The sequence below is a fragment of the Zootoca vivipara genome, chromosome 5 (genome assembly GCF_965207765.1).
Source record: "Zootoca vivipara chromosome 5, rZooViv2.hap1.1, whole genome shotgun sequence".
Classification (NCBI taxonomy): domain Eukaryota; kingdom Metazoa; phylum Chordata; class Lepidosauria; order Squamata; family Lacertidae; genus Zootoca; species Zootoca vivipara.
In genome coordinates this window covers 67,875,876-67,901,225 of record NC_142588.1, presented here as the reverse complement: position 1 = coordinate 67,901,225, position 25,350 = coordinate 67,875,876, and the positions used below count along the sequence as shown (strand labels likewise).

General features: G+C 43.2%; 2 protein-coding genes and 1 long non-coding RNA gene across 6 annotated transcripts in view; 2 read left to right on the top strand and 1 right to left on the bottom strand.

Annotated features, from left to right (window-relative positions):
• Positions 1–11,132, top strand: part of SERPINE2 (serpin family E member 2) — a 28,651-nt gene extending 17,519 nt beyond the window's left edge. For all 3 annotated transcript variants that reach the window (XM_035132465.3, XM_035132467.3, XM_060274550.2), the window contains exons 4-9: positions 1,306–1,503; positions 4,938–5,136; positions 5,256–5,356; positions 5,701–5,787; positions 6,880–6,963; positions 10,505–11,132. In XM_035132465.3, coding sequence (XP_034988356.1) covers positions 1,306–1,503; positions 4,938–5,136; positions 5,256–5,356; positions 5,701–5,787; positions 6,880–6,963; positions 10,505–10,542 — 707 coding nt within the window. In that variant the 3' untranslated portion in view covers positions 10,543–11,132. The remainder of the gene's footprint in view (positions 1–1,305; positions 1,504–4,937; positions 5,137–5,255; positions 5,357–5,700; positions 5,788–6,879; positions 6,964–10,504) is intronic.
• LOC118093414 (uncharacterized) lies at positions 1,498–18,382 on the bottom strand. Its single transcript, XR_004693635.3, has 3 exons — positions 18,026–18,382; positions 17,000–17,227; positions 1,498–1,627 (listed from the first exon to the last, which is right to left on the bottom strand). It is a non-coding gene; the product is annotated as an uncharacterized LOC118093414 (long non-coding RNA).
• Positions 18,383–18,673: 291 nt separating this feature from the next.
• The window catches only part of WDFY1 (WD repeat and FYVE domain containing 1), a 30,414-nt gene continuing 23,737 nt past the window's right edge, over positions 18,674–25,350 (top strand). The window contains exons 1-2 of one of the 2 annotated variants that reach the window (XM_035132462.3): positions 18,674–18,854; positions 24,253–24,320. In XM_035132462.3, coding sequence (XP_034988353.3) covers positions 18,718–18,854; positions 24,253–24,320 — 205 coding nt within the window. In that variant the 5' untranslated portion in view covers positions 18,674–18,717. Of the gene's footprint in view, positions 18,855–24,252; positions 24,325–25,350 lie in introns of both variants that reach the window. The other variant, XM_035132464.3, reaches the window with a different exon arrangement.

The window sequence follows — 25,350 nt, the reverse complement described above, 5'->3', positions numbered from 1 at the left end:
TGCCCCTTTCCCTAGGAGAGGCAGGCAGAGTCTTACAACCTCCCCTCCAACCCAATGCCCAAACCACCACCTATAGTAATAAACGTGTCTTGGATTTTGGCAGTATCCATTTCTGGAGCCTCTAGTCCCTGCTGCAACTGGTCTCTTCCTCTTCAGCTTAACATTTTTTTCCAAATTCTTTGAAAAACTGACCTTTAAACATCTGAAGCATTTGGATTGATTTTGTACACCCTGCCTGCAAGTACAGACTGTTCTTTTAAACATAAAAAGTGTAAATCAAACTACAAAATGGCAATATATATCAAATCTTTTTCACTAAACTTGCCTCTTGACTACATTATCTTCTGTGTGAGTACACAGGTAGTGGCAATTTCCTTGATACTCACTTATCTCACTGTTTTGCCAAGAACACCATCTCCTCAAAAAATTCTCGTCCCTGTATTGATGTAAAGTTCCTTTCCTTTCCTTGTGTTTTTCTTTATATCCACTCCTTTGTTCTTTGTTCTTTTTATGATGAGATCTCAAAGAAAAAGCACCAATGGCAAATAAAGTGGGTAGTATATTTGGGTCAGGAAGAAAGCTGAATGTTATTGAAGCCCGTTGATTTCTTGTTTGTAAACTCATAGTGTTTAGTAAATTGCTTACTGATTTATATTACTTTAAAAAACCCAAAATACTAATTAAAAAGACCATGGACTGATTTGCCCCTGTAATTTAGGGGAATATTTCTGCATAAATGCCAGAAATCTTGAATTTGGGGGGGGGGGGTTGGTGCCTGGAGGCTTCAAGATGCCTCAAGATGCCTCAAGATGCCTGCTGATCATGAGACTGGCACACATATGTACAGAAGGACAGCAAGGTCTTTGAACAAGGGGGGGGGTGTCCTTTAGAACACCCTTCCCCAACTTGGTGCCCTCCAGATGTTTTGGATCATAACTCCCACCAGCTACATATCAGAGGGCACCAGGTTGGGAAAGGCTACTTTAGTACAAGATGGATTTCAATGGGTTTGATCCAGGCAAACCTCCAAGTGTATTGAGAAGATTTGAAGAAAGTTTGGCAGCAACCCAAGGCTAGTTCCAGGGGTTGGGAGCTCTAGACCCTCTATCAATCTATCTTGTGCTTTACTAAATCACAGCTGAACTCCAGCATGGGTCTCCTGTGCATTCTCTTGGTCTGAATCTTGTTGTAGCTTTTATTTAATGTATTGAATTGGGTCCCCCCCCTTTCTCCCTTTCAGCTTTTATGATTAATAAGCTTCTTTGTCTGCTTGTAAAGTATAGGGTTTTCTTTTGTGCTTTTCAGGTATGATAGACAGCATCATATCTCCGGATTCTCTTGATAGTGAGCTGACCAGATTGGTGCTGGTAAATGCAGTATACTTTAAGGGACTATGGAAATCACGTTTTCAGCCAGAAAACACAAAAAAGCGAACGTTTAACGGAGCTGATGGAAAGACTTACCAAGTGCCTATGCTGGCTCAGTTGTCAGTGTTCCGATGTGGTATGTTCAATGATTTTTTTTTTCTTTGCTGGACTGTTGTTTTTGTTGTTGTTGTTTTTTGGCTCTAGAGTGGATTTCATCCTGAAAGCAGCAGGTGCCCATCTTGCCTGCTTTCCCCCAGTTTCTGAGAAAGGCAAGGTAGAAACTCAACATGTATAAAACCATCCCAGAATACATGCTAAATTTTGTGGTGATGTTGTTTCTTGAAGGCACCAAGCATGAGAACAGCAGTGGTTTTGCTGGTATGGCTCTGCATAACAGGGCCCTCCAGATGTTGTTGAACTACAAGTTCCACCATCCCTGGCTTTGGGCAGTTCTTCCTGGGGTTGATGGGAACTGGAGTGTGTGGAAATGTCATTGTTTCTTTGATGTGTGCACCCACTAGTATTGATGCTATATACGGCCCCCTTTTTATCCTAAGCTTGGCTATGTAGTTGCCATTTCTTGGCCAGTAACACTTTGATTAGCTAAGTTCAGTTGCCTTGGAGGAGGCAGCTAATGTAAGTCTTTGCCTGCTGAGAAAGAGGATATTCAGCATGAACATTTTAAATCTTGTAACATTTCCAAACTCAAGTTCCAATGTAACGTAGGGAGTGTTTGAACAAAAGGAAGTGTTTTCAAAGAACGCGGAACCAGTGGCCTTGCAGATGATGCTGGATTCCAGCTCCCATTAGCCCCAACTAGTATGGTCAGTAGTCTGGGAAGATGGGAGTTGTAAGTCAACAACAACTGGGGGGGGTACAGAGTTCCCAATCCTGTGCTACTTTATCCCTTTCAGAATTCCCTCTTCCAATGAGATGTGGTCAGGTGTCCTTTCATTCTTGGCAGAAATCTAGCACTAACAGCTCCGATCTTCTGTTGAAACATTTTGTGTTGATAGATAGCATATGGTATTCCTAATGAGCATTATTACTCTCATCCCCTTAAAGAAACCCAAGCTGGATTAACAGGTTTTAGCTCCATAATTCATAATTAAATGTTCATACCTCAACACATGCATCAAATTGAGAATCTTAATAAAAATGGAGGGGGTGGGAAGTGAGAACAGCTTTAAAAAATTGCACCAGTTAATTGGGGGCCAAGCACTTATAGTGCAATATTGTGCATGTTTGCTTGGAAGCAACTCCTACTGGGTTCAATGGGCTGACTCCCTAGTAAGTGAATTAGGATTCCAACCCACTTTGGAAAGTCTTCATTAGCTTGTTCATTTTGATTAATTAAACTTGGCAACCCTAATACAAATGCTAGCTTACAAAGATTCTGTATTTCACAACAGACTATTGCTATTTGCAGTATTGTAAATCTATAACAGGAAGTTTGATATTTCAAGATTTCTGAAAGAGGCATCTTATTGCTAATAAAACTATTATTGTAATCTTTTGAAGTTGCCAGTTGAATCTTACTTTATTACTAGCAGGATGCTTATTTAAATGTTGAATGTAAAGAACAATGAGAATAACTAAAAAAAGGGATAACAGGAGTCCTTAAACATTAAAAACCTTTTTGTATTTCTGTTGAAGGTACCCCATTCTCCTTAGCGTATGCAGCATTTGAGAATAGAAACTTTTTATTGAAACTCTGTAAAAGCAGCTGCAAAACATTGCACGCAATAATAATTTGCTGTAGTTTTTCCAACATTGTATTTTTGTTGGTTAGCTAAGTCACCTGGTATCACTTGATGGTTGTAAAACCTGTAAGCTGCTTGCAGCAATATTAAAATTATCAATAAAACAGATCACAATATTTAAAGATAATTAAAATTAACTGTAAAAAGATTAAAATACACCCATATCTGTGAGTCTGGGCAGGCTTGCCTAAACAAAAATGCTTTAAGTTGTTGTGACAGCTTTACAGTGAAAACAGGGCTGCTGGAACAGAAGGTATCAGCATCTTCAGGGAAGCTCCAAGGTTTGCAGAAGTACAAAGCAAAAGGGGGGACACTCTCCTGTCAAAAAGGCTCAAAGACAGACATTATTAGAGCTGCAAAATGCTTGAGTAGTTGTGGCAAGCAATGTGTTTGTTGTACTTCCTGTTTTCTTGATGTCCTCATAATACCAGATTCATGGCTCGTGTTTAGAAGTTATGTAGAGACAGTTGGTATGACACTTGGCCGGTTTGGGGATGTCTTTCCCCCAGTTTTGAACATGGCGTGAGTAGATAGGGAAAGCCCCTTTTTGGTTTCTGTGTGTTTATTTCCTTTCAGCTTTAATCTATTGCAGAAGCATTGAGAAACAATTGCTATCAGTAGCATGCCTTCATATGCAATGATATGCAGGTACACCACCCTGGTATATGCAGTAGTGAAAAGGGTGGGTTATGCATTTTTTAAAGTTTAGTTGTGGCGCCACGACTTCTGTAACGTTCTTTAAAGGAGGCTTCACCAGCCTGAGGAAGGAGGTGGGAATAGGGCAATGCTGGTGGGGCGGGGAAAGAGAAATGGTGATTCTTACTTGTGCATATCATTGGCCTTTTACTTTGCATGAGAGTGTTTATATAAACATTAAGAACATAATTTACGGAGCATAATAATAGACAGAACAATAATAAAACAATCAGAAGAACAGTCCCCTCCCCTCACACATTTAACATGCCATAGATTATTTAATGGCTGAAGGCCTGAGTAAAGAGGAATGTTTTTATCCAGCACCTAAAGACATGTAATGCCAGGCGAGCCTCTCTAGGGAAAGCATTCCATAAACGGGAAGCCACCACAGAAAAGGCCTGTTCTTGTGTTGTCACCCTCCAAAGTTTTGTTTATTCAGGCCTGAATCAGGATCATTTGCTGAAAACATTGGGGGATGTCATGATGACTCCCTGTCACCCCACAGAAGCCCTGAAATTTCCATGGACCAGCTTGTGCAGGTGTGCTGTCTGAAAATCTGTAGCAGCAGAAAACATTGCACAGGCAGAGTCTTCAGACAGTCGGAGCTGGAAGTCTGGGTGGCTGCCTGTTGCTACTCGCTTTCCTTCAGAATAGCCTGAAAGGTATGAACAATCTCCTTGGCATCGGGATGAACATGGCTTTTGTGAGCACGGGAAGATACATTCTGGTGGCCAATGGGGCCAAAAGGGAGAATGAACAAATGAGGCTCCCCCTCCAGCCTGAAATGATTCCTAATCACCTAATCTCCCTAATCACCTCCAGGGTGATTAGGGAGGGGAAGAAGTGACCTGCAGGGCAGGACAGCAGCTGCAGATGAAATGAAAGGGGCAAGTTATGATATTCACAAGGAAGTTCTGGGGCAAAAAAATGTCATTTTTTTCTGCCTTTCTTTCTCTGCCGGCAGCGTCCTTGTAGATCCCTAACTCTCCTCCTGCTTCAGGGAACAGGCTGAGGACAAGCTGATCCAATTTGTTTCAACAGCTACTTATTACTGAGACAGTCTTGCAATACAGACTGAAGGTTTTCTTGTCTTGGATTTTCTTTCTTTCAGGCACAACAAGTACTCCTAATGACTTGTGGTACAATATCATTGAATTGCCCTACCATGGCGAAAGTATCAGTATGCTGATTGCTCTGCCCACGGAAAGCACAACTCCTTTGTCTGCTATTATTCCTCACATTAGCACAAAAACGATACAGAGCTGGATGACAACTATGGTGCAGAAGAGAGTGCAGGTTATTTTACCCAAGTAGGTTCTGTTCCCCCCACTTTATCTCACACGTATTTATGTCACCTCTATTGAAAAATCCTTTCACAATTGGACTTAATTTTAGTCTCAGGCTGATGCTTTTCTGTTGCTCCCACCAGGTTTACTGCAGAGGCAGAAACAGACTTAAAGGAACCTTTACAGGAGCTTGGCATTCGAGATATGTTTGATCAGTCAAAGGCAAATTTTGCAAAAATAACAAGTGAGTTACCCTCTCATTCTCTTGTCCATGAGTTTTAGGACTAGGGATTTGTGGAAATAATTTGGTTACTTTGGCTTTTATCCCACTTCTCACTGAAGTTAAATGATCAAAACACTGCTTTGCGATCTGTCAGTGTCATTTATTTCATACCAAGCGATTACCTGGCACAATTTTTTTTAGCAGGTGGGGGGGGGATGGTATCTTAATAACAGCGTACAGAAGCAGATTGACTTCTACTTCTGTTTTTGTATTACGGAAAGAGTTGGCTTCTCCCTGGAATGTAGCATGAGGATGTGTATACATAATATTTACCACACATATGTTCTGTGTTTGACCCTTAACAGGAACAGGAAACATTCATGTATCTCAGATCTTGCAAAAAGCAAAAATTGAAGTGAGCGAAGATGGAACCAAAGCATCTGCAGCAACAAGTAAGCATTTCACTGGTTCCCCTAAATCATCATTTATGCATATTGAAATTATAGGTTTTGTAAAATAATAATAATAATCAAAAAATCATAATTTCATTAATTTTAAAGTATAGCTGAAATGGCATTGCCAAACCAGAATAATCATTTAACAGACTTCCAGAAAGCACTCCTGCATCCCCCCCCAAGCCTAATTGGAACTTAGGAAGGCAGACCAATGGTCCATCTAGGTCAGTTTTGTCTACACTGACTGGTAGCAGCTCTCCAGGGTTCAGAATGTCTTTCCCAGCCCTGGAGAAGTGGGAGATTGAACCTGAGACCTTCTGCATGCAAAGCAGATGCTCTTCCCCAGTTATGTCACTCTGCAAGACAAAATTCTTCACTTGGAGATTTTTCTTTTTTCTTTTTTTCAGAAAGTAGTGTAGAATTTTTCTAAATAAATATAGCTTAAAGCAGTGGTGTTCATACACTCACCAGAGCAATGTGACTCTCAGTAGCTACTGGACCTCAGCATTTCCAAATTATAGAGTAATTTGCCCAAATCTAATTACAGTTTAAGAATATGGCATTTTAGTCTCAGGCTGATGCTTTTCTGTCCCCACCCCACCCCCACCCTGGACTACTTAAGAGGTAAATAGATTAAATTCTTCCATTTAGAAAGTACTTGTATATTGCTATCTATTTAGAAAAATGTCCACTGGTTCCTAAAAAAAGGTTCTAGGTGACGCAAAAATGAAAAATACAAAGTGTCTTACAAAAGTATTCAAAATACAATACAGTAATACTAGGCAGGAACTTTTCAGAACCTGTTTTTAAACCTGCTTCTGTTTAGGCACACCTGCCCAGATACGTAATTTTAAGATGTTATTTGATTAGGAAGATTGTTTTACAGTTGCTGTTTTTATTTATATTTAGGGGGGAAGTAATGTCAACTTGCTTTTAATGTTTACTTTTAATGGATATTATTTATATAAGCCACTTAGAGTGTTTATTGTTTGTTGATTAAGCAATTTATAAATCTTGCTAAATAAAATGTAAATATAAGTTTAAAACCATTGAGTGACTATTCCCCCCCCCTGTTTCTGTTTGTCCAAGCTGCAATTTTAATAGCCAGGTCATCCCCACCTTGGTTTGTGGTAGACAGGCCATTTGTATTCTTCATACGGCACAATCCTACAGGTAAGTAATATTGACTTTCACTGAATTAAATGCAAACAGCCTTCCTCAGGAAACAGAAGCCCGCAGCTGAAAACAGACATCTCTTACATGCTTTCTTGCCTTACGAAATTCGGTCCTGAACCTCCTATCTCCTTATACTGTGCATAAGAGATTTCTTCACTTGGAGGCAATGCAGCAGCCTGCAGCTGCGCAGGATCCCAACACTCGAGGGGTTGTTGCCAGGGACTAACAGGCCCCTCTGTTCCACTGGCATATTTATTAGCTCATCTCCATAAATGGTGCATGCTGGAGGTAAAAGTGCCAACGCTGTGGAGGAAGAGGACTTCTGGCATGAGTTCCCAGACACAGGCAGCTCAGGACAGCAAAGGCACATTATGCGATCCCGAAGAGGAGCACTGGCCGGTTGTCAAAACACACATCTCTCTTTGCTCCACTTTGAAACCCTGTTTTTCTTCTAATTGATATTCTAGGCTCAGTATGAGCTTAGCTGCTTAGGAAAAACACCTCACCTCCCTCACCCCCCGGCTCTGCGCAAAAATGACTCACAAGGGGACTTGAGGGACCAGGACATCTGAACACTCTCTATCTCTATCTCTCTCTCTATGCAACATTTCAGTCATCTCATTCTCTCCTCCACTACCACCCAGCATCAAAGCAGGCTAAGAACAAAATCTGCTGGCATGCACTGAATATTTTAAAGATGCCATACAGAAGCAGCAGGCTGATTTCAGTGGAATCTTCTGGGAAGTGTTGCTCCCAGTAGCAGACTCGGATGCATAAGCAATTTTTACTAAAACTGTACCTGGTGGGTTAGATCTTTTGAATAACGAATCAGAACTGAAAAGCAGCACACTTCGTACATCCACCTTCTCTCACACAGAGAGGTGTATTGCAGGCCCTTTGTATTCTCTGGATGCAGCTACACTTAGCAATACCTAGTGAACATTCAGTTATTAATTCAGGACAAGCCCTCTGTATATAACTTCATAAGAAGGGGCTTTTTTTTAAGCAGGGAGTTGGGAATGAAATACTCTGGGATTGAGGTTGGGGATGTTTGTTTGTTTTCCTTGTTAAAATTCAGTGGCCCTATTCAGGCAATAAGAGACCTCAGGGAATACTGTCTTGCTTCTGATTTTTGTAGGTTGCTCTGGAAGTCTTGATGGTGCTTTAAATAAACAAAATCTTGCATTTTCTAGCACTAGCCTTGGGGGCAGGGGAGTACCACACATGAGTGGGTGTAGGGATGAGCACGAGAATGCTGCCCCACCTAGCCTGATCCCTGTCACCCTCTATGAGTTTGAGGGCAGCTGTGTAAAGCAAGGGAGCCTGTTTCATCTTCTGGAAGCTCCCCTCGTGATGCAAAACCCCAATTTCCCACAAGCAGATAAGTCTTCCTGCTGCAAACACTGCGTTTCAAAAAGTCAAATTTACCGTATTTGCTTTAAGTTCTTTTTAATCCTACTCTTTAGCTGAAAAGGGTCCCAGAGCGTCTTAACAAAAATCAGCCACAATTCAGTCTCTGCACTGCAGACTTTGATTCTACAAACACGACACACGAGGAAAAAGGAATTACAAGGAAGAAAGAGAAAAGCAATCTCAGGGACCAGGTCTTAAAAGTTATAGTGCTTGTAAGAAACAGCTAGGGTAGAAATAATTTAGGTAGCCTGTTGTACTTGCTGCCACTAGGTGATAGTTGAAAGAAGGGCCAAATGCAGCTTTTATTAAGTAGGCCTGCCTGCCTTTGTTTTATTTTATACATTTATATGCCATGAGAATCTTACCTTGGTGGTGTGCATAATAAACTCTGAGTTAAAACAATAAAAGGACAGATAAAGAAACTGATATGCTTTATCACATATGTATCGGTAGAATTGTATAAAGTCACATATTAACAAGCATCTTACAATATACATTTAAATCACTTTTTTTTTCTTAGTTCTCAATATGAAAAGGTTTAGTTTGACTGGTGGCTGAAGTTTGGAAAACAAATAGTACACATACTAATGGATTGACGGATTGATTGATTTGTGTACCGCCCTTCATCTGAAGATCACAGGGCAGTTCACAACATAAACCTACAAATTGAGAACGCAAAATACATAATAAAGCAAACAAACCAATAACCCCCCTCCCACATTTAAAAGGCCATAGAATATTTAGAGAATTGTTTCCCCCAGTGGCCTAAAGATACGTAATGAAGGTGCCAGGCGAGCCTCCCTGGGTTACAGCATTCCACAAGCAGGGAACCACTGCAGAAAAAAGCCTCTTCTCAGAACCTCTTTGTAGAGGAGGCACATGAAGAAGGGCCTAATCCCCAGTCCGACCCAACTGTGGCAGACTTCAGGCTCTCAAATTTCAGCGTGCCCCCCTGGCCTCTAGCACTTTGTTCTACAGTAGTGTTGTGGTGCCCCCTGCAGCATGGTGCCCAGTGCCTTTGCAAAACCACCTCTTGCCCAAGACCAAAAACACCCACTCCACCCAACCAGGTCTCTGTGATAGAGACCAGATCGGCCGCCTCATCCATAATCAGATCATGGGTTTGGGAGGTCTTACTCAGTGCCACCCTTGCATTCAACAACACCAGCCGCAGACCCCAGACCTGCACACATTCGCACTGGAAGGATCTTTATGTGCATTTGAACTTTTGTCGCTGTCCCCCCCCCCCCCCCCGGGCAGCAGATGCAAACTGATGAACAGCCACTCTCTGATAACCCACATACACAAGTATATAAAGTGGCTTTTGTGAACTGGCTAGCTGGGAACTCAAGTCCAGAGTGCATGCCTTGCTCTCTTCCTCTCTGTTCTTGAGAAACATTGATAGTGTCTGCTGAAGTAAAATTGCACTGTACTCTAAAATGTTGAACATTTTTTTTAAATCCCCATTGATTTTCTGGTACTTGAGTGAAATTAGGGGATTTAAAGCTCTTCAGTTTTACCAGATCCTGTTCCTTAGTGTTACTAAATTGAAAGGGAGTCCTTGTCAGGTTTTAGAAACAGGCAGTAAAGTATCTTTACACAATAAAAGCAGAAAAGTGGTTTCTACTAGGATAATCTGGCTTTTAAAAACACAGGTTTTATCTTTTTCAAAATGCTTTATCACATGTATAAATGCCTACTGATTTTTAAAGAATTCTTACATATTGTCTGGCATGTAACGGTACCAATTAATTAAAGTATTAAATTTACATTTTCATATACCAACTCTCGCCTCTGAGAAGTTGAATCCATGGACTTGTGAGAATCACAGTTTAAAAGTAGAAGTACTGTTTCCTTTTAGAAGGAAGTCCAATATTTGATGACATTCCCTATTAAAACTATGCATCAAAATGACCTTAAAACTGAGCCTTTATCTTTTAGGATCACAGACTAAAATTGGGTTCTGCCTAATAGTCATTAATGCATTTAAGCTTGCTGCTTAATTGAAATCATTCTTGCCTAGATTGTGTTGAATGTTGAACCATCTGGAGGGTTTTGTTTTGTTACAAAACAGGTGAATCGTGAATTAATCCAATATCTGCAATAATGTTTTCTCGTTCCACAGGTGCCGTTTTGTTCATGGGACAAGTCAACAAACCTTGAATGTGGGAGATTTTCCTTTTGAAGCAAATTTTAAAATGAATGCCCTTCTTCCATTAAATATTTTTGTACATTATTATTTGGCTATGAACTAGCATTTAAGTGTGGTTGGTCCGACTAGGTTTTGAAAAGGAGTTTTAAGTAGCTGGGGAGTGTTGTGGAAAAACAGAATGCCTTTTCAAAACAAGATTCTTAAAACTACTGATTAGTTCCCTGTGTTAATAACTTTTGAAATTTGGGGGTGGGGTGGGATCTTGAGTATTTTGTATTGTGATTTTAAGTCTTAACCAGAGTTGGAACTAAAGGAGCAACTTTGATTTCTGTTTGGTTTGTACATAAATGCCCTCCTACTGCTATTGCCATCCACCGAGTAGTTTGATGAGGCATTGCTGTAAGAATTTCAAAGCTTTAGCCATTTTTATTTTATATTGTGCATGCACTGTTGAGACTTAAAACAACTAATGTCCCAGTTAACGCCTTTTCATTGGTGTAATGTTCAAACTTGTCATTGCTAGTATACACTTTCTATGGATTTAAATTTTATATTTTTTTGTACAAAGGAAAAAAAATAAAGTCATTATGAACAGATGAAAGCAGTGTAGTATCAAAGTGATGTTGGCAGAGATGATTAGTGAGTTGGATGTAAAAGGTCAGCTGTCAAGTGGAAGGAAACACAAGTTTGAATTCTCTGGACTGATGGGATTTTGCTGTGCTCTGGTATGCGGTAACAGCTCCAGCAAAGACTGACCTCTGTTTACTCAATATTCTGAAATGTTCCAGACTGTATTATGTATGCAGGTATCTTAAAATACCATTCCCGGTGGTAATGCAGGGACAAGATAATTGTTCGTTAAGAGAAATTCATAAAAGTGTCTACGGCTTGTATAGCACCATAATTAAATACAGAAGTAATTGTTAACTGGACACAGCCACCTCCTTTGGGTAAACCTTTTTCCGTGTGTGTTTTTGTTGTGTGTACAAATAAGAACGAGATTAGCTATGCCATCCCTTGGGCCTGTTGGGTTTTGAATATTCTGCAGAGAAGTCCGCATATTTTCCCACCAGCTTGATGCATTTTAGCTGCCCCAGCTGAGGCCAGGCATTTTCTCTTTACCTCTCAGTGATGTTATTCTCATGAAGGTTAATCTCTATTCCAGGAATCCCCAAACTGCGGCCCTCCAGATGTTTTGGCCTACAACTCCCATAATCCCTAGCTAACAGGATCAGTGGTCGGGGAAGATGGGAATTGTAGTCCAAAACATCTGGAGGGCTAAAGTTTGGGGATGCCTGCTCTATTCAGCTGAATGGAAGTTGTTTCTGATATCAGTTACTGTGGTGGGAATGTATCTGAGGCAGCCAGCGGTTTTCATCTTGTATGTAAAGGGAAAGAGAAACACTACATACATTCTCCATACAATCAGCAGTAAATGTTCCTTCCTGTTTTGGAAACAATAACCTGTGCTATATTTGACGCACGCTGACTTTCAACACAGGTTGAAAACTTACTAGTACATGTTACCATCTTCATGCTTGTTTTGGAATTATCCCAGTTACCATTTTTTGCTGTTCTTATTCATTTATACGTCTTAGGACTGCTTCCCACTTTCCCCAAAACATTGGGCCAGTAGGTATACAGCTTTAATTAGCAAATTTGTCACGTGGTAAAGAACCTGTAAATTATGCCCCTCTGTCAGCTGCACATTTGGGATATTAAGCTAGTGGTGGATGGTTGGGGAAGGACCCTGAGTGAGAGGCAGGGAAAGGAAGACCTCCTGGGGTTAGAGACAGGGGAAAAGAAAAGGAATCTCCCAAGCAAGAGCTGGGAGGGTTCAACATTTGCGTGTAAATTAACGATTAAGAACTACCTTGGAGAGAGGACTCTGCATTTTCTGTTTTCTTTCTGTGTTTTCGTTTTTATTTAGATTAGTTTATTTAATCTTACTGCATTATGAAAAAGATTTAATGAAAATTCTTATTTCTTAAAAAAGGAATATTAACCTGGGAAACTGAAGAATAGATTATCCATTCCAATTGAGGGTGGGCAATAAAGTCCTTGCAGAACATAACAGAACAGAATCCTGTAATTTTGCAAATGATACCACTTGATTATTATAGTTTGCTATACAGTACTATATACAGTAGGCTTTTTTTTCTCCAATCCGGAAAAGGTAGGGGTAGACTGGATTGTGTTTTTAACATGCTCTAATGTGCCTGAAAAGCTGGTGTTGGATTTACCGCTGTCCCATTTGTGTTGGACAGGAGTCATCCCAGATTATTCTGCATGCAGAGGAGAAATGACAAGCAGATGCTTAAAGAAACAGTCCCTGTGGCTAGCAATAAACTCAAACCATGGTTTGATCCTGGCTTGTTCTTGCTAACCATACTCTTAAAGAAGGCAGAGTTCCCAGAGGTCAGACACCATGGAGCTATGATTTTTATCTTTAAAAAAAGAAGTTTCCAATCTCATTGGGGGCTAAAGAGGAGGAAGGCAGGAGTACAGAAGCCTGATGCTCATTCACGTAGCAAGGAACCATTATTTCAGCAGAACTAGGCCTATATGTAAACTCCTGTTTTATACTAGGCTAAAGTTTTTTTTAATATACAGCCCCACCCTGAGGATAAGGTCATAAAATAGCATCTGCTTTAAGCCTCTGCTCCCAAATACTAACCAAAATGGAAGAGCCTTTGAGAAATGGTTCCCTGGAGGATCACAGATGAAAACGCTAGCAGCTGAAATGAAGAGATGTCTCCACACAGCCAACGTGTGCCTGGTTATTCTAAGAGCAAATACATAGTTCCTCTGCTTTTTTCCAAAAGGAATTGCAGAGGGGGACATAAATATACCATCTAAATTTTCAAGAATTGCTTCAAAATCTTCAGTTTGAACCTCAGTGACCCCATAGGAGCGAAGGTTCCACTTTGTAGATAGGAAACTGAGACTGAAAATGACTTGTCAAAAGTCCCATGGTGCGTTCAGACCAGTATTTGCATGCCCTATACAGTCATGTGAATATTAGAGCCCATATTTCTCAGCCGAACACTGGTGTTTTAATCACATCATTTTGTAATGTCTGGTTTTGCTTAAGACATTCATTTCTTTGTCTCTGAAACTACTACCGGTAGGTCATGTGTGTTTGAGAGCTTGTTCAGCTTTTAGACAACTAAGTGGTCTAGTTTTAAAAAGAAAAAATGTTCTAACTTTGGTCAGGAAGATTTATACAGCTGCCCCTTATTCCTATAAACTCAATTATTAAGCATTCCATTCAAGTAAGAAATGTGCAAGTGGGAAACCAATTGGCGCAAGAGGTTTTGTACCCTGGTCACCTGCCTGGCCCCGCTATTCCCCACCTTAGTATTTGCTTCAGCAGGAGTCTGCATGAGGGGTGATGTAGTTTATGAGCATCAGAGCCTATTCAATTGCAGTCTCGTTTGGTGTATGTATTGTTAGTATGCAAGCTTATCTCTACTACGTAATATTTAAACCTACAAAATTGTGCTCTATTTTGAAAGTTGTTGGGGTTTTTTTTTTGCAAGGCACAGTCTGTTGTCAGAATATTTTGAATAACTTGTTTTCTGAGATTGAATTGCAGAGGGTTTTTTATTATTAAAAAGGTTATAGCACCATCTTGTGGTCAGATCACTGATATAACATTGAATAAAACCTTTTATCTATTTATATTACTGTGTCTTGTTTATCTAGTTACAATACAGTGCTTCACTACAAGTAACTCGAGGAAAATCCAAAGTCTGGCAGGACCTTTATTGGGGCCAACTAAAATGTCACCGGCGTAGTAGCATTTTTTTTATATTAAAAATATACTGTAATAAGAGTAGGAGGCTCAAATGATCAGTGTTACTTTTTAAAACCTGAGTTTGCTATCTAGAATTGGAAATCAAAACTGCCAAGCTAAGAAGAAAATAATAAAAAGAGGCAAAAGCTACGGTTTATTTCGAACCAAAACTCAAAATGCTACAATGATCTGCAAGTGGAACAAGGCATGGTACAAAACTCATGAAAATGCTATTTAGTGGTACAGAACAACTGCATCTAACTCCATACTGCAACCTATTGTTATATATGCCTCATGGGTTCAGGAATTACCTTGGTCTCCTTTGGAGGCCAGTAGGCTTACTGGTATTTGTAATATTTCTTTATAAACGTACAGCTTGAGAAGAGGTGGAGGTACAGCTTTAAACATTTCTAGGAGGGTTGTATGTGCACCTCAAGAATATGGCTCCAGAACCAAGTTGACTCTGACACTCCTCAGTCTGGCTTTCTGAAACCAGCATTTCTTCACCCATAATCTTGATGACATCACCCCCAGTCAGAAGAGAGATGAAGGGGGCAAGGGAGAAAAGAAAGACATGCCCCATTTTATGAAATAGCTTTCCTTTCCCAGAGCAGTCTGTGGCCATTTCCTTGTTGTTCGGAAGAAAATTGTCCCTAACGGTCCCTATAATAACCTATCACCTTACTTTTTCTAATAATAGACTGTGCATGGCTAGATCTGCTTGACGGGTTTGCAGTGGCAATTCTCTTACCATGAATGTTGGCAGAGGCCCAGCCCAAACCCATAACACTATTTGGCAGGGTGGGGAGCTGCATTGTGTTGGCGCTCGAAAACTTTCTCTCTGGGAGCCTCATTTTCAGAGTCATCCAGTATTGTCCTCACCTCCACAATCATGAGGGATAGGAACATACTCGTTTTTAAATTTTAAAAAAAATTGTAAAAGGGGGACAACTGGTAATGTAATACATGCCCCAAGTCCTAGGCTGTGGACACACCAGCGGTTTAAAACACAACAAGGCTGTTTCCATCTGTGGCACATGACGTACACACCAGAGAGGGGAGGAATGCATTTGCCGGAAGCACATTACCTGATCTGCTTCCCTGCGCTTTCAGCCCCCTGACCTCCAGTGACCTGTCATCTGCATGTCCAATGGCTGTCTGAACTCTACTAACCGCAGCTTGTGTTTTCAAATGGTGTGGTGGAAAATGCATCAAATGAGAGTGTTTCGCATGAAACTACTGGATACATATGGATTGTGGTTAATGTCCTGTGTACTCAGCTTCAAACAGTAGTGGTGGAAGTGCACTGGGGTCAGAGTAAAGGGAAATGGGTACACTGCCCTGCTACCAGGACAGCTCACTTTTTAGTGGTTGGCAATTGCCGGCAGCCAGTACGGTAACAAAAAAGATAAAGGGACCCCTGACCATTTAGTCAGTCGCGGACAACTCTGGGGTTGCGGTGCTCATCTCGCTTTACTGGCCAAGGGAGCTGGCGTACAGCTTCCAGGTCATGTGGCCAGCATGACTAAGCTGCTTCTGGCAAACCAGAGCAGCACACGGAAACGCCGTTTACCTTCCTGCTGGAGCGGTACCTATTTATCTACTTGCACTTTGACGTGCTTTCGAACTGCTAGGTTGGAGCAACGGGAGCTCACCCCATCGCGGGGATTTGAACTGCCGACCTTCTGATCGGCAAGCCCTAGGCTCAGTGGTTTAACCCACAGCGCCACCCGCGTCCCATGCCAGTAACATACATCCCTGCTAAAGTCGCTGCTGACCAACCAAGAACATTGGGGCGACTGCTCCGAAGCAGCTCAAGTCTATTGTGGCAAGCACCCTCTTTTTAAAAACATGCAAGCTAACACGAGCCACAGTGGTGCATGCTCTAGTTATCTCCCAGTTGGACTACTGCAATGCGCTCTACGTGGGGCTACATTTGAAGGTGACCCAGAAATTACAACTACTGTAATCCAGAATGTGGCAGCTAGACTGGTGACTGGGAGTGGCCAACAAAACCATATAACACCAGTCCTGAAAGACCTACATTGGCTCCCAGCACATTTCTGAGCACAATTCAAAGTGTTGGTGCTGACCTTTAAAGCCCTAAACGGCCTCAGCCCAGTACAGTCAAACCTTGGTTTACGATCACTTCAGCGAGCGACCGCCGCGGACCCGGAAGTGTTGACAAAGCGTGCCTTCAGGGAGCAACCGCTTCAGCGAACGACTGCCTCCGCAGGATGGATTGCGGTCGCAAACAGGTACCTGAAGGAGCCTCTCCACCCCCATCATTCAGCCTGAGGTCCAGCTCCAAGGGCTTTCTGGCGGTTCCCTCCCTCCGAGAATTGAAACTACAGGGAACCAGGCAGAGGGCCTTCTTGGTAGTGGCGCCCACCCTGTGGAATGCCATCAGATGTCAAGGAAATAAACAACTATCCGACTTTCAGAAGACATCTGAAGTCAGCCCTGTTTAGGGAAGTTTTTAATGTTTGAAGTTTTATCATGTTTTTAATATTTTGTTGGGAGCTGCCCAGAGTGACTAGGGAAACCCAGCCAGCTGGGCGGGGTACAAATAAATTATTACTATTATTATTATTATTATTATTATTATTAAGCTTGGGGGTGTGTAGTAGTATCTTGACCACTTTTCACCAAGGTAACATGGCTCTCACCTGAAGAAAGCATCTCCACCCCTCTGTGGGGTCCCTGAGTTCAGAGACAGTTGGGCAGCAATGCTGGGAGTCAATTATTGCTTGTAGGTTTCACTGAGGTATCTGGTTGCGTATGGCTGAAAGCAGGACTTGAGGTCGGAACCTTCAGTTTGTCCCATCAAAGCTCTTCCTAGTCCTCAATTCCATGGTGGGGGTTGCATCGTAACCATGTGTACTTGGAAGTATGCCCTGTAGAATTCAATAGGGGTTACTCCCAGGCAAATGGGATTAGGATTGCAGTCTTAGATGATACCCTTGAGGGAGACATTTTAGTCTGCAATATGCACTTCAGAAAGGCAGCCTTGGTGGTGGTAATGGGGTGGGGGAATGCTGTATCCTGGCGGGAGACCAACAGGAATGCTCTTTCTGATTCCTTGTGGGACAGGGAGGTGAGTGGCATTTTCTCAAGTGGACGGAGATGCATCCTTTTCCTTACCCCACCCCTTTAATTTGGAAAAACCAATAGCTAAGTGCCAAACCACTGTCACATGGTTTGCATGAAAAAAAGATCTCTATCAGCTATGGTTAAAGAACTGCACTGGCAGGCTGCCGCAGTCCTATGCAGGTGAAACTCAGAAAATTAGAATATCGTCGAAAAGTGCATTTATTTCAGTAATGCAACTTATTATTTTTTTATTTTTCTTTAATTTTTACAAATGCTTTCTTTTGGAAATTCCACAGTAATAAAACAAATACTGTAGTTACAATAATACAAAAATAACCATTGCTATTACATTTCATTAATTACATTCCATTTATAATTGACCCGCCCAACGACAAATAATTACAATTACAGTACAACAAATAAAGGCTTGACATATCTTGCTTTCCATGTCATGCATCTATCTCATACAGTATATTGGTTTCAACTTTTAAGTTGCATTACTGAAATAAATGCACTTTTCGACGATATACTACGTAATTTCCCGAGTTTTACCTGTACATACATACCCAGGACTAAGCCCCATTGAATTCAATTGGATTTACCTCTGAGCAGATACTTCACAGCTAGTACTTTTCAGTTTTGCCTGTGAATGCCAGGATTTTCTGTCCTTTACCAGCCACTGGCTTCCTGAAATCTTAACATTTGCCAGCAATTGTCAGCCATGGCAGAATTTCAAACACTGCTTTGATCCAGAAAGCGAGTCATATACCCCATAGAGCTATGCTCTCAGGCTAAAACCCATCGATCTCGGGAGGTCTTTGCCTAACTTCGAATATCAGCCGCTGATCATCTTCATGTATTCCCGCATCTGCAGGAGGGTTGGACTAGATAACCCTCAGGATCCCTTTCCAACTCTACAGTTCTATGAGTCTTCTGTGCTTACTATATATGCGGTACCAGCTGCGGCTTTTCCTAGGGCTGCGATGTTGCGAAACGGTATCTGAATCACACAGGGGTGAAAAGACGCCCGCCTGGGACAACGGGCCCTTTCGGCGGCCCCTCTACGTTTTATGGCAATCTCACGACAGCGGTCGGGCGGGGCTGCTGCTGCTGCCATTACGGCGCCATCCTCTCCCGCGGGTTTGATGGGAGGAGTGACGTCGGCGTCCGTCGGCGCGTCTACTCCAGACATTACGGAAGATGTCTGCGCGCTGAAAAGCCTTTTTCCCGGAGTCGCCGCTACACCCGCCACTACGGGCCGCCGCGCTCCCCTGGCCGGTCCGGGCTTTGCGAGATGGCGGCCGAGATCCACTCGCGGCCTCAGAGCAGCCGGCCCGCCCTGCTGAGCAAGATCGAGGGGCACCAGGACGCCGTCAGCGCCGCGCTCATCATCCCCAAGGAGGACGGCATCATCACCGCCAGCGAGGACAGGTGAGAGGGAGGGGGCACCCCGGGGACCCCTTCCCCGCAGCGGGCGGCGGGAGACGCTTCCCCCGGGCGAGGGTCCCCCGAGGGTCCCTCCGCTGCCTCTCTCCTCCGCACCCACCCAGTCCCGGGCCCCGCAACCTATTTCTTCCTTTGCAGAGACCCGCCTCTTTCCTCCTCCTTTTATAAGGGCGAAGCGCAGCTCCTGAGCATGGGGTTGTTGTTTTTTTGAGGGGCAGCAAAGAATTGGGAATGGGTGGCTGTTATTTTGTCGCCCCCCCCTTTTTTGCTCCGAAATCTCTGGGTACATAATTGTTATTGTGGGGCGGAGAGGAAAGGAGGAGGGACACGCCCCCTGCCCTCTTGCTTGGCGTTTTTTTTTTGGAGGGGGGGCTGGTCTGCCTCTGGTGGTGATGTTCACGCGCAGCCCCCCACCCCCATTGGAATAAAATGTGCAACAAAATGTAAGAGCGTTTCTTTAAAGGAGGAAGAAAAAGTTTTTTAAACAGTAGGATCCTATGTAAACGCCTACGCGAAGGAGGGTGGTGCCTTTTTCCTTTTAAAAGGGACACACACACACACAAACAAATATAAATATATATCTCGACACTCATATCCACATGCAGGGCCCTGGATGACAACGCTTCCCCTCTCCCTCCTTCCTCCCCAGACACAGCCAAAAATCAGCGGGGGAGGTAGCTGTGTTAGCAAGCATGTGGGTTTCTGGTGGGATGGGAAGCCTTGTGAAACTTAACAGATTTGTTTCCTTGGTGGACTAGACCAGAGCTTGCTTTGTCGGATGCAGGAAGAGCTGCATTCTTGGGCAGTGGCTGCACAGGTGGGTTTGCAAATGGGCACTGGAGATGGCTAAACAATGGACACCCCCGCCCTCCCCGAAGGCTGTGGACACATGCAAACTTGCAGGAAAGGAAAGAGCATCCCCCTTTTATCTCTCCTTCTCTCTCTCTCTCTCTCTCTCTCTCTCTCTCTCTCTCTCTCTCTCTCTCTCTCTCTCTCTCTCTCTCTCTCTCTTCTCCCTCTTCCCAAGATTGCCAAGACTGGGGAGTGGTTTTGGCACTACTTACCCAGTTTGGATGTCTGGTGTTGAGAGTGTGGGGAGTAAAAATGTAAGAGAGCCCTGCTGGATCAGGTGATCTAGTCCAGCATCCTGTTCTCACAGTGGCCAACCAGATCCCTCTGGGAAGCTTGCAGGACATCCACATAATAACACTCACCCATGGGTGAGAGGGAGTCAGGTGGGGTGATCGGGTATTAACGTTGCTTGTCAGGTATTAATAACCAAAAGCTGTCTCCAGTCTCCTACATCTGTCCAACCAGAAAATCTTCCTTTTTTGTTGCATAGAAGCCACAGCCGAACTTGATAAAAGGAGTAGTGTCAGGCTTTGAAGCTGCCTTGGGTTGTGGCAGGCTTTCATCTCACACACATGCACCCCAACTTCTCTATTTAGGTGAGGGGTGACCTCAGCAGTGACACTGTGCATACAGTGGGGATAAAAAGAGTCCTGCATATACATTTCATGGGTGAGTTCTGATGTTTTCATAGAATCATAGAACTGGAAGGGACCCTGAGGACCATCTAGCCCAACCTCCTGCGATGCAGGAATATGCAGCTGTCACCTATGGGGATCAAACCTGCAACCTTGGCGTTGTCAGCACCATGATCTAACCAACTGAGCTGCCTGGGACTCCCATCTTCAAATGTAGGTTGTGTGATGAGGTCCTGGTGAATCCAGTCTCTAATGATGCCCAAGGAAGAGCGCCTTTATTCTTTTTCTTTCTCTCCTTGCTCCCACCCAAAATGCACACTAGTTTACTGATGCAAAAAGATGAGAGCCCTTAACCAGTCCCCCCAGGCTTGTTTGGAGAGAAGCAAGTGAGAATTGGGTGGATGCGCACCAGTTCGGATAGACTGGTCACTGGTGACCTTCCCCCAGTGCAGATGGAGAAAGGAACAGACAGGCCAATTTGCTCATTCTATTTGTAGAACTGCCAGCAAACCTTCAGCTTAGGGTAGGAAGGGCAACTTTGAGCTTCCCTGAGACAAAGCTGAGTTCTGTGCAACTTTAATGCTTGCATAACCTTATCTGATGATGGGTTATATTTCTGAGTTATTCAGAGAACAAAATATAAAGGCTTTTCTGTCCACCCTCCCCATATTTCACATTATCCCTACATCAAAACACCCCAGTGTCCTGTGTGTGCATGCGCATGTGTTGGGTGTGTGTGTGTGGAGAGAGAGAAATGGTTGAATACTGGCGCACTGCCTTGAAGCAGAAATAGCCCATCCCATTTACTCAGTCTGGGGAAGCGTCTGACTGTACAGAAATACTTTCTTCCTTCTGCTCTCCCTTCACAAAGACAAAGAGCGCTCATACTCCAGCACAAATACTTTTTCGCATTGGTTTGGGTGCTTAAAGAACAACAACCCATTTTTGTGTCTCCTTAGCCCCTTCAGTCCTTCTTTGCCCTACTCTGGCCTTTGAATTTGTTCCTTGAAATCTTCTCTGACCACTCTTTATATTGCACCTTTGAGTTGCATGGCTGAGTTACAGAGTCAAGTGCTCTATAGCCTAAGTTTAGATTGTCTGCTTTGATTTTGCATCCTGCTTTGCACTAACAACATAATTTGCACACATTCTTCAAGTTGTGTATTGCCAGCTGCCAACCAGCAGGTAACATTGAGGTTCACATTGCCTTTGTCTTCATTGTGACGGAGCAGAATTTATAGGGGAATATACCGGTACATGTTAGTCTTTTAAGCAGATGGTGCACAAGAGAGTGCGGAGAGAAAACTGCCCCACAAAGCTGTGCTTAAGCAATCAAGATAATAATCGGTTTCATCAGACCAAAGGGTTAATTGGTGCTAGTTCTCAAAGCCCTCGGGGATTACAGCATCTGTTGCACAGGATTACATTTAAGCTAAGAGAAGAATGCATGTTTCCTCAAAGTGGATGAACAATGTGGCTCGGCAATACCAGACGAAGCATTTTGATTCTTGGCTTGTTATTCCAAGCAGTGCTTGAAGTGTGCAGAGAGGAGGTCGCTCTTGTTGTTACTCACTTGGGTGGAAATTCAGCAGCAGACTTCCTAGCACCCAGCAGTGTCATGCACCTTGGGGCCTTTGCCACGCATGCCATCTCATGTCATCGGAGAACTGGGATGGGGGTAGTGGCCAGGTGTGAATGGTCAACTGGCAAATCCACCATTCCAGTTGCACCTCAACCACAAACCTGTTCAGTCTCTATTCTCTGATTGTGTACAGTGGTACCTCGGTTTACAAACACAATTGGTTCCGGAAGTCTGTACTTAACTTGAAGCGTACTTAACCTGAAGTGAACTTTCCCATTGAAAGCAGGGCCGGCTCTAGGTAGACCCCCGGTGGTGTGGGGCGGCAGGCCGCCGCGCGACGAAGCCGCGCGGAAACCATGCTGCGCCCTACGGGGGCGCCGGAACAATCTCCACCCCTCAGCGCCAGGGCGGCCAACCTGCTCGAGACTGCCCTGATTGAAAGTAATGAAAAGTGGATTAATCTGTTCCAGACGGGTCCGCGGAGTACTCAACCTGAAGTGTACTTAATCCGAGGTATGAGTGTAATTGGTTCCGGAAGTCCGTACTTAACCTGAAGCGTACTTAACCTGAAGCGAACTTTCCCATTGAAAGTAATGGAAACTGGATTAATCCGTTCCAGACAGGTCCGCGGAGTACTTAAACTGAAAATACTCAAACCGAGGCGTACTTAAGCTGAGGTTTGACTATATTCGCTGCCATTTTTGTTGTCAAATGTGCAGACTCTTTTTTTAATGCTGCTTCGATGCATTGTGTTATTGTGCTCATTCAACAACAATGTATATATACCGCAATGCATTAAAAAAATATCATGATTAGGAATTCTCAAAAAATGTTGTCATGTATGAAGTGGGGGTGGGGTAGAAGTCTGTTACCTTCACTGTTATCACCAGAATTGTTAAACCAGTGTGTGTTTTCACAAAGCACCCAAAGAACTGTTCAGTTCCACTTCCTTCAATTATTTCATCCTGAAATCAGTCTCTCCATCTTTCATCCATCTTCTCTCAATGTGCTTCTCACGACACACCTTTTCTCTTGAGCTTTTATTTATTTTGCTGCGTTCACCCTTGCCAGTCACAAGAATGGCAACTTTGGGCTTTCTAACTTAACAACCATTATTCCGAGTCAAATACAAAAGCTTGGTGAGCTTTGTAGCCGAAGCAGGATTTGAACACGTTTCCCATATCCATTCGGGATGGGGTGGGTGGGGCCCCAAATGTGGCTCTCCAGTCCTCTCTATCTGGGCCATGGGACTTCTCCCAGCCGTGCCCCCTCCTAAGCCACACTGTTCACAAGCCCTGCTTTGCCGCCACCTTTGAATGTTCTTAACTGGCTAGAATGTGCCCTTAAATTCTGATAATGCCTTTTGCATGCTTGGATGGAAAATGGAGAGGAATGTGTGAGTGTGAAGAAGCTAGCCCACTGGACAAAGGTACAATTCACACTTTATTGCTTTAACCACTTTGTCTTTGGTCTGTCCACCACTGGCATGTGATCCCCTCTTCCAGTTGCCCAAGTGGGAACATGAAAAATGTTCCCCACGTCTCCTCCTAGTGCTGAACCATGTTAGTTTTCTGCTATATGATACACTTCAAAGGTAACAGGGTTACGATGGAGGTAGTGTCCCTGTTTCTGGTCTACCCTCTAATCCAGGGTTCCCAAACTAAGGCCCGGGGGCCGGATGCGGCCCAATTGCCTTCTAAATCCGGCCCGCGGATGGTCCGGGAATCAGCATGTTTTTACATGAGTAGAATGTGTCCTTTTATTTAAAATGCATCTCTGGGTTATTTGTGGGGCATAGGAATTGGTTCATTATTATTTTTCCAATATATAGTCCGGCCCCCCACAAGGTCTGAGGGACAGTGGGCCAGCCCCCTGCTGAAAAAGCTTGCTGACCCCTGCGGAGTCTAATCTGAGCCTAGGGATACGTATGAGACCACAAGTAGGCCACAGCGTGTATTTTCGTGGACTTAATTCTCTGTACCAATTATACTGTATATTTTAGAACCCTCATGAAAATGAGCAGGTCATATTGAAAGGCTGAAGACAGAATGGTGAATAATCATTTACAGTTTTGATCATATAAGTATTATATAGCTGTGGTGTTATGGCTCATAAAAAGTCAGCTGATAGGTCACTGATACAGTACGGCAGTGGAAGCACACGGAAATAGCCAGGATTAAAATAAACGACTCCTTTTAATACTGGTGTGTCTGGTAGACATAAATTAAGATACATACTTGCCTGAAAGCACTAGAAATATTATTTTCCACATTTCACTGCAAAATGATTCTTCTTTCTTTCCCTAAATTCACAGGACAGTTAGAGTATGGCTGAAGAGGGACAGTGGTCAGTACTGGCCCAGCATTTACCACACAATGTCATGTAAGTAAGTACAGACACTGCTTTGTTGATATCATTGGTTGAGTGTGTCTCTTGTGCAAATCTAGGAAGAGATCTATGAAGCTGATGTATGTTATGTCCTACTGTTTTGGGTACTACTGTTAATGTTTTGTACAGTGGAACCTTGTGTTACGGATGGGATTTGCTCTGGAGGTCCGTCTGTAACACGGAACTGATGCAAGCCGAAGCGCCGCGTCTGTGCACACACGCGGTGTGATTTAGTGCTTCTGCGTATGCGTGAGCAGCGAAACCCAGAAGTAACCTGTTCCGGTACTTCTGGGTTGCCGCGGGACGCAACACAAAAGCATATAACCTGAAGCAGACGCAATGAGGTATGACTGTATAGTGGTTTCAGTGCGTGGTGTTAAATAATAATAATAATTTATTTATACCCCGCCCATCTGGCTGGGTTTCCCTAGCCACTCTTGGCGGCTTCAAACCGAATATTAAGAACAGAATATTTACTTCCCTAAACAGGGCCACCTTCAGTTGTCTTCTAAAAGTAAAATAGTTACTTATTGCCTTGACATCTGCTGGGAGGGCGTTCCACAGGGTGGGTGCCACTACCGAGAAGGCCCTCTGCCTGGTTCCCTGCAACTTGGCTTCTCGCAACGAGGGATTATTACTGCTACATTGCTAATTATTACTGCTACATTGCATTTTGTCACGTTGCAGACCGCTCTGTGAGAAAAAGGGTAGAACAATAAGAATATTTATCACTATAGTAGTGATATATAATACTATATGACTATAGTAGTAGCGTGAAAGTAACAGTAGATGGCTGTTATTGTCAACCAGGATGGCGGCATTTGTTTTAATTCCTTGTTGCTTGATCCTTTTTGTGGCTCCTCGCTGTGCTCTTTCTGACTCCTTTAAAGGCTTTTGATGGTGCTTCCTCAGTAGGCTTGTTTCAGCAGTCTGCCTGTTGATCCACGAGATCGTCTTGTGACCCATGTAGGAACTTTACAGCTGGAAGGAAGCTGACCAATGCAAGAACATCATTCATGCTCTG